The 12112-nt window shown below is 40.3% G+C and overlaps 1 protein-coding gene across 1 annotated transcript; it reads left to right on the plus strand.

Moving 5' to 3' along the window:
* Positions 1-6860: 6860 nt before the first annotated feature.
* opn7a (opsin 7, group member a) lies at positions 6861-11395 on the plus strand. Its single transcript, XM_035170957.2, has 5 exons — positions 6861-6948; positions 7285-7447; positions 8232-8359; positions 9503-9837; positions 10769-11395. The coding sequence occupies exons 1-5, from the start codon at positions 6861-6863 to the stop codon at positions 11393-11395; spliced, it is 1341 nt and encodes a 446-aa protein (XP_035026848.1).
* The last annotated feature ends 717 nt before the right edge of the window (positions 11396-12112 follow it).

Genomic DNA, 12112 nt, shown 5'->3' on the forward strand with positions numbered 1-12112 from the left:
CTCCTGAAGTGACAGGTACTGAGCTCCGACTGACATTTAGAGAGAAGCTCATCGCAGGGAATAAAATAAAATGCACGTGTTGACAAGTTGATGATCGACAGAGATGTACAGGGTCTCAGTTACACAACAGCCTCAATCTACTTCACTATCTGCCAACAAATCTTTACACATCTGCAGATTAGGTGCAAACAGCAAAGCAGGTGTCCGCTCTACAGGCCTGCAGAGAATATGACAAACACGTTTAATAATAATAATTATAACACTAACAACAAGCTTTATTTGTATCAAAACTTTCTTAACAAATTAACCAAGGATAAAAGCACCAATAATAAAACTAAAAACATTTCAAATATAACTCATTTGAATTCACACACAGAGATTAAAGTTTAGGGTTTTAAGAAGGGATTTAAAAGTTGTAATGGATGCAGCATATCGGAGCTCAGCTGGTCACTGTTTCCAGAGTTTGGAAGTAAAAGCACAACAGCTTCAAGTCAACAAAGGAACTCTGGGAATTGCAAGAAGAGCTGCTATCAGCTGATCTAAAGGTCAAACTCTGCTGTATCAATCCGTTTTACCTCTGACAAGCAAATTTAACTCTGTCACATACATTTCAAATACTTAACGCTTTAATTATTAATATAAAACTTTATGTTTGTATACATACAAACTAAATGTATCCCCCAGGTCTTCTCACATCTCACCAATCTTATCACCCTTACACTGGCTCCCCATTAGATTTAAAATTAATTCTAAGATGCTTGTTTTCACATGTCTAGAGCTCTACAGGCTCAGGCCACTGTTTAGATCACAATTGAATAGTATATCAAATTGAATCGTATGTTCTAAATTGTGGCCCCAACATAATAGAATACTCTCTTTATAGATTTACACTCTACAGTTATCTAATCAAATCAAATGCAAACTGATTTATTTACACAGAATTTGTGCTTTGTAGTGTTTGAATCCATGATTTTTTGTTGTCTTTCTGTATTTACTGTGCTACTTGCTACTCTCTGGTTTTAATTTAAATTAGTGAAGTGGTTTCTATTTTTTTTTTCATAATTTATCCGGAATTAATCAGTACATTTCCTTGAGGCTATTTCCTTACTCAGTTTACATTTAATTAACACTGCCTCCTGTCTACTTATGCGAGCTCCGTGCACAAAGCTCATTATAATATATACACTGTTTCGTTTTGTATACATTATTCACATATGTACTTCATGGAAATGTTACAAACGGCTGCTGTACCATTTAAAATGTGCTGCTTGCTGACCGAGGCACGACAAGAAAACTGTATACACCTCTATAGGCTTATTTTCCTGTGAGTTCTTCTTGACCCATTTATGTCCAAAAATAATCACCATAAATCAGTGAAGGGTTGTCTCTTATTTTGAAGCTTTAGCCTTTATTCATTGTGCTTATTATTACAGTGGAAGTAGGATGATGCAGGAGCAAACGATCAAACACGACCGTCACCATCAAGCAGACTTTTGCTGGTGTCATATTTTAGGCTTTGGTGATTACTTATTGATATTCCCTGGGCCCTGCTTTATATCACTTAAAGGACGGGTTCCTGGAATAGATGGAACTAATGGAGCTGAACTGATGCAGCTCAGGCTCTGGCCCTTATTTTTCCATTTTAAGGTGTAATACGTGCAGGTGGAAGGTTCCACCTGCATGTATTACACCGTGCAAGTGTCTGATGGGGGAGGGAGAAAAAAGGAGGAACGCTGCTCCCTTGTGTCACTTCAAGTTTGCTCATTACTCCTTTGAGCTTTGTAGTGTTGGGGTGAAAGCTCTTAGGTCCTGCAGCATGTCCGTGGTTGTCGGGTTGTTGCCGGTGGCTGGTCGCTTCGCTATACCATAAATAAATACTGATAAGTATACATATTAATATAAAAATGACTAAAATAATAATAAAAAATACTACTAAAATTAAAATCTAAAACTAAACTAATCTAGCATATTAAGAAACTTTCACCATACATTTTTTTGAATGTTAAAACTCCCCTTGCGCGTTCTTCACTGGTAGTTTGAGGAAGAACGATGAAAACAATACTACTCATGAAAAGACTATTGCTGTTTTTATAACATGTGATTTAACCCTTTCACTGCTATTTGTAAGTTGAAACAACACGTTCTATTTTACAGTGCACATACTGACCCCACAACGTGCTGAGTGCTGAATCAGCTCCAGCTAAGGGGGCGGAAAATCTTGGTGTGATTGAATCGTGGTTCTGCACATGGTATCAGTGAAGCATTAATGGGAAATAGAACTGCAGGGCCTAACAGCAAGCGATTTATCTCTTTGCTATAGGTTCCTTCTCTACTCTATATTATTTGCTGTGCATGGAATATTCCCCGTCTTTTCTTGAAATCCCCAGTTTATGGAGTATATGTTCTTTGGTATATATTCGAATGTTGTAGGTGTTTTTTACACCACGGTTAGTGGGAAAGCGTAAATATGATTCAGGGCAAACACTTTGGACTTTAATTAAGTTACGACTAAACTGAAGCTTTTTTTAAATATGGAAGCTTGTGGTAGGAATGATGATATAAGACAACACACACAGTTGTTCAGACAAAGTTGTAAGTATCATTTTGTCACATGCTGTTCTTGTTATGAATGAAAGATGAGATCTGTGTATGAATATCTGCAGTATTTACAGACTGTGAATTCTAGTTCTAATAGAATCTGTTCCCATCGCAGATCAGTCCTGTTGTGAGTGGTATCGGCCCATCAAGGCTTCAACCCTCCCACCGATCACAGGTTCACTCTTTTCATTGATCTCACGATAAGAAAACACACGTGTCCGTGCATTTCTCCTGCATCTACATTTTCTAATTTACTTATAGATTAAAAGTTTCATTGCTTGTACTTATCAAGGTTCTATCCTCCAGGTTTAATAACAGTTTTTAATGTTCATCTTCCTCTCAGCAGCATGCGAGCAACATCACATTTAAAGTCAGACACTATCATAGTGTCTGACTTTTATCGGAAGGTTGTTGGTTCGATCCCAGACTCTTCCGATCTGCCTGCTGAAGTGTCCTTGGGCAAGATTAATTGGTCGATAAGACTGAAAAAAAGGTATATGCATTTATCATATAACATCGTCAAGTAGTAACAAGATTTGAATGAGAGAGGAGACAATGTCAATACAGAGAACAATTATGATTTTGTTTTAAATAAAGAGTGAGAAATACCTAATTATTGATACAGGAAAGATTGATTAAAGACACATATGATAATTCTTGTTCTCGGCTGTTGAGTTTTTCCCCACTAGAGAACAAGCCTCTCTTCCCTCGCACCAGTGCACACAAACCACACCGAGCACAGAGATGTCAATCACCTGATCACTGATCCAACGTTAAATCAATTATCAGTTATTGGTGTGTAAACAGCTGTGTACACTGTTGCTGTCTCTCTTCCTTCCTGACATTATAAACTCTAGCTACCTGCCAATGGTCATCAGTGTCCCACAGCTTCACAGTCAGATGCTCACTGGCTCCATGAACCTGAGCTGTCGAGCGTGACGTCACTGACAGCTTTTCTAGTATTGTTATGATTCAGTTTCTGCTTATGGATTTGTTGATAAAAATTATTTTATTAAAGGTATAATGCAAGATAAAAACTCTAAAGGGATACAAAGGCAAGACCATTTAATTTTGGTTTTGGGATTAACTCCATAATGGTGAATTTAAAAACTCACATTGTAATATAATAGCATCTGGCAGACAAGTGTGGTTAGTTGTGATCTGTGAATACGGGCTTACAATTGAAATTTAATTTGAAATGAGAACAGCTCTTTAGTTGCTTTTCAGACACTTTGTTGGTTTTGTTGAAATGGATCTAAGATTTAAGCCACTAAACCAGGAGAAGAAAGAAAACACGTTTTTGCAGACTTTCATTTAATTGCCGCAAATTTATACCCCTTTATACCCTTCTCATTTTTGGATGGGTTGTTTTCGTTATCTTATGATGAGGTTCATGTTTTATGTTCAAAAGCTCCAGAGCAGCTACTAAATGAATCTTGTTGTAGAAGAGGTTTCTTTCTACAGACAAAGGATAAACGCTCAATATTGTGTATGAATAAATAGTTAATACATTTAATGGGAGAATAAATAGTTAACACATTTAATGGGAAAATAAATAAGCTTGTACATAAAGTTAACCCATGATAAAATGCACACACAGTATGAAAAGACTCAGACGTCTAAATAACCGTGATCAGCTAGATTTAAACTCTAATATAATAAAATATCCTGATGAACTGTAATATTCCTCATCGTATCCAAATCGTACAAGCATCCACCCACTTGCACAAACACCTTCACCAATTAAAAAAAGCAGAATTAATATTCTGCCCAGTCGTCTCCTGTCGGATCTTCATGCAGCTTCATGCAGTTTGTGTTAAACGCTTCTTCTGTTTTCCCGGCACCACTTTGATGTTCACCCCGTATTTTATCTTATCACAGACGTTCATTTCTTTCTCCACTCTGTTGCCATCACAATTAATTCTTTGAAAACACCATTACACCTTGAACGCAGCTTTCATCTCAGGCTTTGGCTCGATCTGTTCCACCCTCTTTCTCTCTGTGTGTTCGCTCAACGTGTGTGTGAGGATTCACGGATGTAAGGAAGGAGGAGATCAAGTGGCAGGCAGGACTGTATTTTCACCGTGTGTAATTCTTTTGAAGAAAATCCATCCCTGCTTTCAAGGTGTGACAAACTGGAATTGTTTCCCTGTCTGCATTTTCTGAGACAAATTCGGAATTAATTCTCGAGTGCCACCACATGTGCCTTTGACCCACGGTGATTGATTCAATTAATGTTTATGTGGGGGATTCACAGCACCTGTAAAAGCAAAAACATCCACCGCAGACAAAATGGGTATTTCATGCTACTTAAAGGGATGTTTACAAGGAGCAAATTGACAAGCATCCCATGAGCAGCTCCACATGCATGGCGGAAACAGCAAAGATTTCCATTTTAACCATCTCAGCTCCAGGGACCCTTTGGCAAGGCAGTTATTACAAACTTGTATGTGAATCAAGGTTTCTCTAACTCCTAGAATTTCAATTTCAATTCCAGTTAAGTAAAGGGCTGGAGCAAGGTTTTCCAATATTACATTTATTGGTTGTAGAGAAAGGTAATGGACAAAAGCCACAGAAATGCAGTCAGGGGGTTGAATACTTCATTTGTGTACAGTGTCAATACATGAACCTTTACATATTTGTTACTGTGTGGGCGCTGTGTAGGGGTATTTCAGCTTTGATTTAAGTGTTTATGGTGTTTTGGGTGAAATTGGGAGATAGGTTGTGACCTGTATGGATCCGAACGCCCTCTATCCCTTTAACCTGGGCTAATGTTCCATCATAAAGTCAATGCACTTCATTACAGAGACAAAACAACAGAAACGTGTCACTGCAACCCAAAAGCTGTGACCATTGCTGCTGGCCACATTACCAATAATGGACAATATAAATCAAGGTCTACCATCATGATAGCTGTTCATTGATTCAAACATTTAAATATTTTCTATGTATATATATTTTTTCAGAACCAGTTTCATAGTCTCATATGAACACAATCATGAGAAACATTGTGTTTTACCTAGAATCAGTGCCACACGTTCATAATTCAAATGAAATCTATTAAAAAGCTATTCAACAGAGTTTGTGTCGTTTGTGAACAATGACGAGGTTAAAAATGTGGATGATTTATGAATGGGGGGGGGGGTAGGTGTATTAATAGATTTCTAACAAAATGGTACAAGCTCATCAACAACAAAAATTATTTTATCAGAATGAATCACACCCAAGAGTAGAGGCATCTAGTGTGTGTGTGTGTGCGCGCACGTGTGTGTGTGTGTGTGTGCTTGCGTGCGTGCGTGCGTGTGTGTAATTGACGTCATTAATTGATCAGAGCAGCTCACAGTTCGTGGGATGTGAATCCCCAGCTCATTATAGTGAAGCCTGCCTCCTTCCAATTCATACATTCAGTCAGTCGAGGAGTCCGAGGTCTGAGAGGAGAGATCGACAGTGGGCAGAAAAAGACAGGGTGAGGTGGAAAATCAAACCTGGACATTTTCTAGGACCTTAATTGGATCAAGAAAACGTGGCTCAATCAGTCGCGGATTCCTGTGGTTGAACACATTTGCAGAGGTAAGGATTTTTTAATCTGGGAATGTTTTACGGCAGAGCAAGCTTGAATGAAGAAAGCTCCTCAAATCCCAGGATTTGTGTTCATGTAAGAACACATTTACAGTTTTCAGTGTACTACTGTTAGTACAGCTGTCTGTGTAATCGTGCCTGTTGGAGTTTGGCTCTAAAAACACCTTGTGCAGTTGTAGAATTTGAAATGCTGCTATAACTCAGGTTAGTGATAGTGCAGTAATGTATCTCACCACTTGTTCATTGACCCTCATGTTATCCATCAATCTCAGTCTGTCCGTCACCATCTGACTAAAAGCTGCTGAAGCAGAATGAAAACACGAAACCTGGGAGTGTTGATGATGTGATCACATGGGCAGCTACCAGATGTGTTAGTTCTTAAGATTAGAAAATCTCAAAAATGTCATGGGTTCTGCTCTGACCCAAACCACAGCCTTCCACCAAGTTTCGTGGAAATCAGTTCTGTTATTTTTTGTGTCATCTTGTTCACAAACAAACAAAACAACCAACAAACGAAGGTAAAAATCACCTTCACATTATTAAGCAGCTAAATAAGGTGTGATTTGACTTGTAAATGTACGGGTGAACTCAAATCTCCCTTCAAATACAACGATTAAAACCTTCTACATTATGAGTAAAAACGTCCAAAAGATTCCTCTTGAAAATCTCTGATCTGTTTTCAGATGGAGCCGTTAAATGAAGACGCTGCATTCCAGTCCAACATACCTGTGCCACTGGATATAACGGTGGCTGTGGTCTACTTTGTTTTCGGTGAGTAAAGTAACCACAGTGAGGAGGTTGAACACTTTATTGATCTGCCTCAGATTTATATAAGTGTTTGTCATTATTTATTTAAAAACAGAACCTTCACTCAGGGAAAAAAATCAGTCTGTAAACTTAACAATAATGATGAGACATTTATCATAATTATCAATGTCAACTGATTTGAAATTTCAGATTTTTTTTTAATCCTGATATAATTGGCCATATTGTCTAGGGCTAGTATATCCAGAAATGTTGCTTTATATATGCAGTATATGATTCTGATCATTTACGCTGAAAAGCCAAAACCACTTCCCTGACACTTCCCACTCCATTTCCCTGCAGGAGTGTGTTCACTGTTTGGCAACAGCACACTGCTGTACGTGTCCTTCAAGAAGAAGCGCCACCTGAAACCTGCGGAGTACTTCATCATCAACCTGGCTGTCAGTGACTTGGGCCTGACTCTGTCCCTTTACCCTATGGCGATATCGTCAAGCTTCTACCACAGGTACCACACGTATCACACGTGGCTCCAACTCCAGAGAATGTCAGCACAACTGGGTTGGGATTTCTGGGGAGTTTGCCTTTCACAGGAGGTTCTCTGTTCAGATGCATTCACAACACAGAAATCTCCAGAGCGTACATATGTGTGTGGGGTACAGCATAGAGGCAGGACCTAATGTATTAGTATTAGTATTAGTATATAACTAAGGGGATCTCGTGTTTTTGTTCGGCGCACATTGACATCGGCGTCAGCCCTTTTCACCAAAGACGTTCGTTGACATCTGTTATCGTGTGTGGCTCTGCTTTTTAATCCTGAGATATTTGTTTCCTTTTTTCTTTTTTTATTGGGGGCATGACTCACTCGGGATAAATCCTCTGTGATCTTCTGCTGATTCGTACATTATCCAGATTTTTATCCAGGGGGCTGGCAGGAGAAACTCCGAGTAAAGTCCAGAGCCTCTCACGTGAACATTTGTCCCCTCACTTACAGTTCCTCCGGAGAATGTCAGGAGTTTTTCCACCGGAGTTAATTGCATGTCTGAAAGCAGTCAAAGAAATAAAGACACTACCTTTCATGCAAAACACATGAGCTATCAGGAAGACTATATAGGCACCGCTTTTAAATCTGTTAACATTTCATGGTTCACTTTAATTGGTTGGCAGTATGATTACCTGAGTGTACTGCTCATGCTTACGCTCCTCTTTTCCCTCTTTTTCTCACATTGTCCCTCATCGACCTCCCCCTCTCTCTTTCTCTCTTTCTCTCCCTCTTTCTCACACCCACACAGGTGGTTGTATGGGAGAACCGTATGCTCTGCATACGCTTTCTGTGGAATGTTGTTTGGTATCTGCAGTCTGACCACTCTCACCCTGCTGAGCGTGGTGTGCTTTGTGAAAGTATGTTACCCACACTATGGTAAGTCTTCAGAGAAGCTGTTTCACACTAAGTGACATAACCATCACTCCCCACAGTGGCTGATTGTTGATTTATCTCTGGAAGAAAACCAAATGCTAATCCCTCTGTGAAGCACTGCGCATTAGCCTTTCTTTGATGACTGACAAGTACAGGCGCTGCGCTCGATAAGCATTACTTGACGTGATGTTAGTTACTGCAGTGCAATGGTGACGTCCGTTTAACCTCAAGAAAATGCAATTCTCAATTAGAAGCTAAAAAAGGAATTTACGTAATGTAGATTTTCTTTTGAAATGTAGACCTAGAAAAGTCATTTTTGTATTTATTGCATTGTGATACTGTATCTCACTTCCTGTCCATTCGATTATCTACACTGGCAGCTGCAACACAGGAGCAGTGGCGACAATGTAATCTTATGGGGCAACTGTTACGATCCATGAAATGTCCACTAAAAGGGCCTTTTTGGGCTCAACTTGTTTTTCTGTGTCTTTACTAGGAGTCTGGTAACATTAATTAGATTTCTCCCCTTTTTCTTCCTGCAACAACCCAGGTCTCACAAGACTTGAGAGTGAGACTCCGCCTCTATCTATAATAACAATTATTGTTGGGGGGAAAATGCAGTTTTCGTTAAAATTTCGCTGCAGTTGCCCCGTAAGATAGCGTTGTGTCCACTGCCGTTGTGTCGCTGCTGCTGGTGGAGACATTCTACTGGACCAATGTAATCTTATAGGGCAACTGCGACAATGCTGGTTATGCTGTTTCCTTACCTTGATTCTTCCAGCGCTGTTGAGGAGGATGAATATTTGTGCGAGCAGTAGCCAGGAGGTTTCTACACAGACATATTAGCCATGTAAAGCTGGTTTAAAGGAAAGAACTTGTCAAGTACACAAGCAGCAGAATGAACTTGTCAAGTACTCAAGCAGCAGTAGACCAAGAAGCATGCAAGATTTAAACTTATCTTCCAAGCTCTCTTTTTATGTTCCTCATGTACCTACTTCCTTCACTGTACACCAGCATTGGTAAGGTCAAGACCCATCTTGTCTTCTGACAGTGCGCAGTTGCCCTACTTTTGAGTGTGACCCTTCAAAAAAGCCTGACACTCTAAATCACATGAAAAGCAAAATATAAACCTTTTTCTTTTCTCAGGAAACAGGTTCAATTCTGTTCACGGCCACCTGCTGATTGCCTGTGCTTGGTTCTACGCCCTGTTTTTCGCTTGCTCCCCGCTGGCCCACTGGGGGGAATATGGGCCAGAACCTTATGGCACCGCTTGTTGCATTGACTGGCGCCGGTCCAATCAGAACACCACGGCACGCTCCTTCTCCGTGGTGCTGTTCGTCTTCTGCTACATCCTCCCATGCTGTGTTATTGTAGCATCCTACACAGGCATTCTGGTCACAGTGCAGTCGTCGCGCAAGACCATGGAGCAGCATGCGTCGCGGCCAACGCACATGAGCAGCATCCAGGCAATTATTGTTAAGGTAGGAGGAAAATCCGATAAACTCAAATTATCACTTCCTTCAGGCCAGAGATTCCATTTGGCTCATGTGTCGTTAATTGATTTTACATTAAATTCTAAATACCGATATAAAGATAACACAATAAACCTTTCAAGCTCCACAGGAAGTCACCGTTGATCCGGCTTTTTCCTTCACCCTCTCAATCTCTTTTCACTTTAACTCGCTTCTTGCGCTCATCATTTCTGTGTCTCTGTATAATCACGCCCGAGAAGAGAATCATCAATCTGCTTGTACCCCATCAACTACATAGATGTAGGATATACTCACAGACAGTGTCATCTGTGTTTCATACCTGATTACTGGTTTTCAATCTTGTCATTTTCACGCATCCAAACTGTTTTAAAAGACAATAAAAGACAGTAGTGGTTAGAGACATGTTGACACTGGGAGGATGTACAGATAGTCTGGTGGTGGAGTTTGGGGTCAGGGGTATATATCAAATCAGCTTTCCAGGGACCAGAGTCCTCTGGAGAATTCCTCATTCCTGCATACGTTGAGGAAATTGGCAGTGACCTCAATAGATGCTCCAGTGCCGCAGCTTCTCATTAGAGATCTCATTAGAAATTGGCTCCGGTTGTTCTGTGATGGATGAGAAGCTACTGATGCCTATGCTGAAAAATGGTCATCATCATCTGCGCCATTTGGAAATCTGGTGATATTCTTAATTTGTCTTATTGTAATTAACTTTAATGTAAGGACCACAATCAAGAAAGAATTTGTCCAAGTAACACGTTTTGGTTGTGTTGCTAAAACTTGGTACAGCTTATACCTCTGTGCTATGAAAAACACATGAACAAGAATGGCCCCTCAGCAGAGTGCACAAATATAGTGTTGTCCAAAATATCTATTTTCATAACTTAACTCTTCTCCTCTGTGCTTTCTGTCCCACAAGCTAAGTGTTGCTGTCTGCATCGGCTTCTTTGCGGCATGGAGTCCATATGCCGTGGTGTCCATGTGGGCTGCTTTTGGACAAATCAATAATATCCCTCCTCTTGCATTTGCCATGCCAGCAATGTTTGCCAAGTCCTCCACCATCTACAACCCCATCATCTACCTGACGCTGAGGCCAAACTTCCGCAGGATGATAAGCAGAGACGTGGGTACTCTGTGCCACGCCTGTCTGAGAAGCTGCCTCTGCTCCCAGAGCCTTGTAAAGGGCTTCTCTAAGCCCGAGATCAGGTTTAGACTTCGCACAATTCACAGACCGAACAACCAATTTCCCTCGTCCGACCCGGCTGCTCAACCTCCTACGGTCCACAATTGTGAGAAGTGCAAGGATGCTTTTGAATGCTTCCAACGCTACCCTCAAATGTGTGGTGTCACTAAGCGGGCTGCCAATGGAGACTCATCCAAGGATCACGACAAGCCAGTTCTCCAAACACATGAGCAGCCGTCTCAAAGTGTGCATCACAAGAAGTCTCTGCTGGCCACCACACGTGCAAAAAGGACTTCAGAGATGGACAACCTCCATATTAATCTAGAGTTGGTGCCAGGGCACGCAAAAGTGGCTTGGCCCTGACATTTGTCTCAATTTACAATGTTTACAGAAGATCTCGGGACATATTTTGCAGGTTATCTTCATTTCAGGAAATCTTGTTCAGGAAAGTGCCATATGCTTCCAAAGTGTCTGGGCAGCAGCCATGTGACTTATTGTGTTGCCCGCTATGCATTAATTGCTTTGGAGACATTGCAGGTTTAAGTTGAAAGGTATTTTGTCTGCAACCTGGTCTGCAGCTCACAATCCTTGTGTGTTTGTTGGTGTTGGGAGGTCCTTTCAACAGGATCTAAGTTTCTGCTTGAATGAATAATCTATACAATATTATAATATGTTCTGTTTCCTCTATCTGGAGACCCTGTATTTCTCTTTTACATTTGGATTTATTGGAGTCTTTCTCAGGTAAATTGCAGTTTGCATAGACATGGTCATTTTGAACACTCTTGCCCAAGATCAGAACGAGCTTGACACAAACTCAAATTAGATTCTAGTTCAAATGTTGCTGAATCCCAAATGGTCCAAGTATGACACATTACTTTGATTTAGCCCCACCCACTTTAAAATCGGATAACACCAAGAAAAACAGATACCTGTGATTTCATTTAATTTAACTGGCAATTTGAAATAGTAACTTTTTTGCGAACAAAAGACCAAAAAGTAAAATGTAAAAATATTTTTGGTGATTCAAGCCTTTTTCAGAAATGTACTCTGGAAAAACGTCTGGAAAACTGCTTCAGGTCA

The sequence above is a fragment of the Hippoglossus stenolepis genome, chromosome 11, assembly GCF_022539355.2.
Source record: "Hippoglossus stenolepis isolate QCI-W04-F060 chromosome 11, HSTE1.2, whole genome shotgun sequence".
NCBI lineage: Eukaryota > Metazoa > Chordata > Actinopteri > Pleuronectiformes > Pleuronectidae > Hippoglossus > Hippoglossus stenolepis.

Coding starts and splice junctions, on each gene's coding strand:
- opn7a (XM_035170957.2), top strand. CDS start 6,861: ATGGAGCCGTTAAATGAAGACGCTGCATTCCAGTCCAACATACCTGTG. Junction 6,949..7,284: donor TGTGGTCTACTTTGTTTTCG/GTGAGTAAAGTA, acceptor ATTTCCCTGCAG/GAGTGTGTTCACTGTTTGGC. Junction 7,448..8,231: donor TCGTCAAGCTTCTACCACAG/GTACCACACGTA, acceptor ACACCCACACAG/GTGGTTGTATGGGAGAACCG.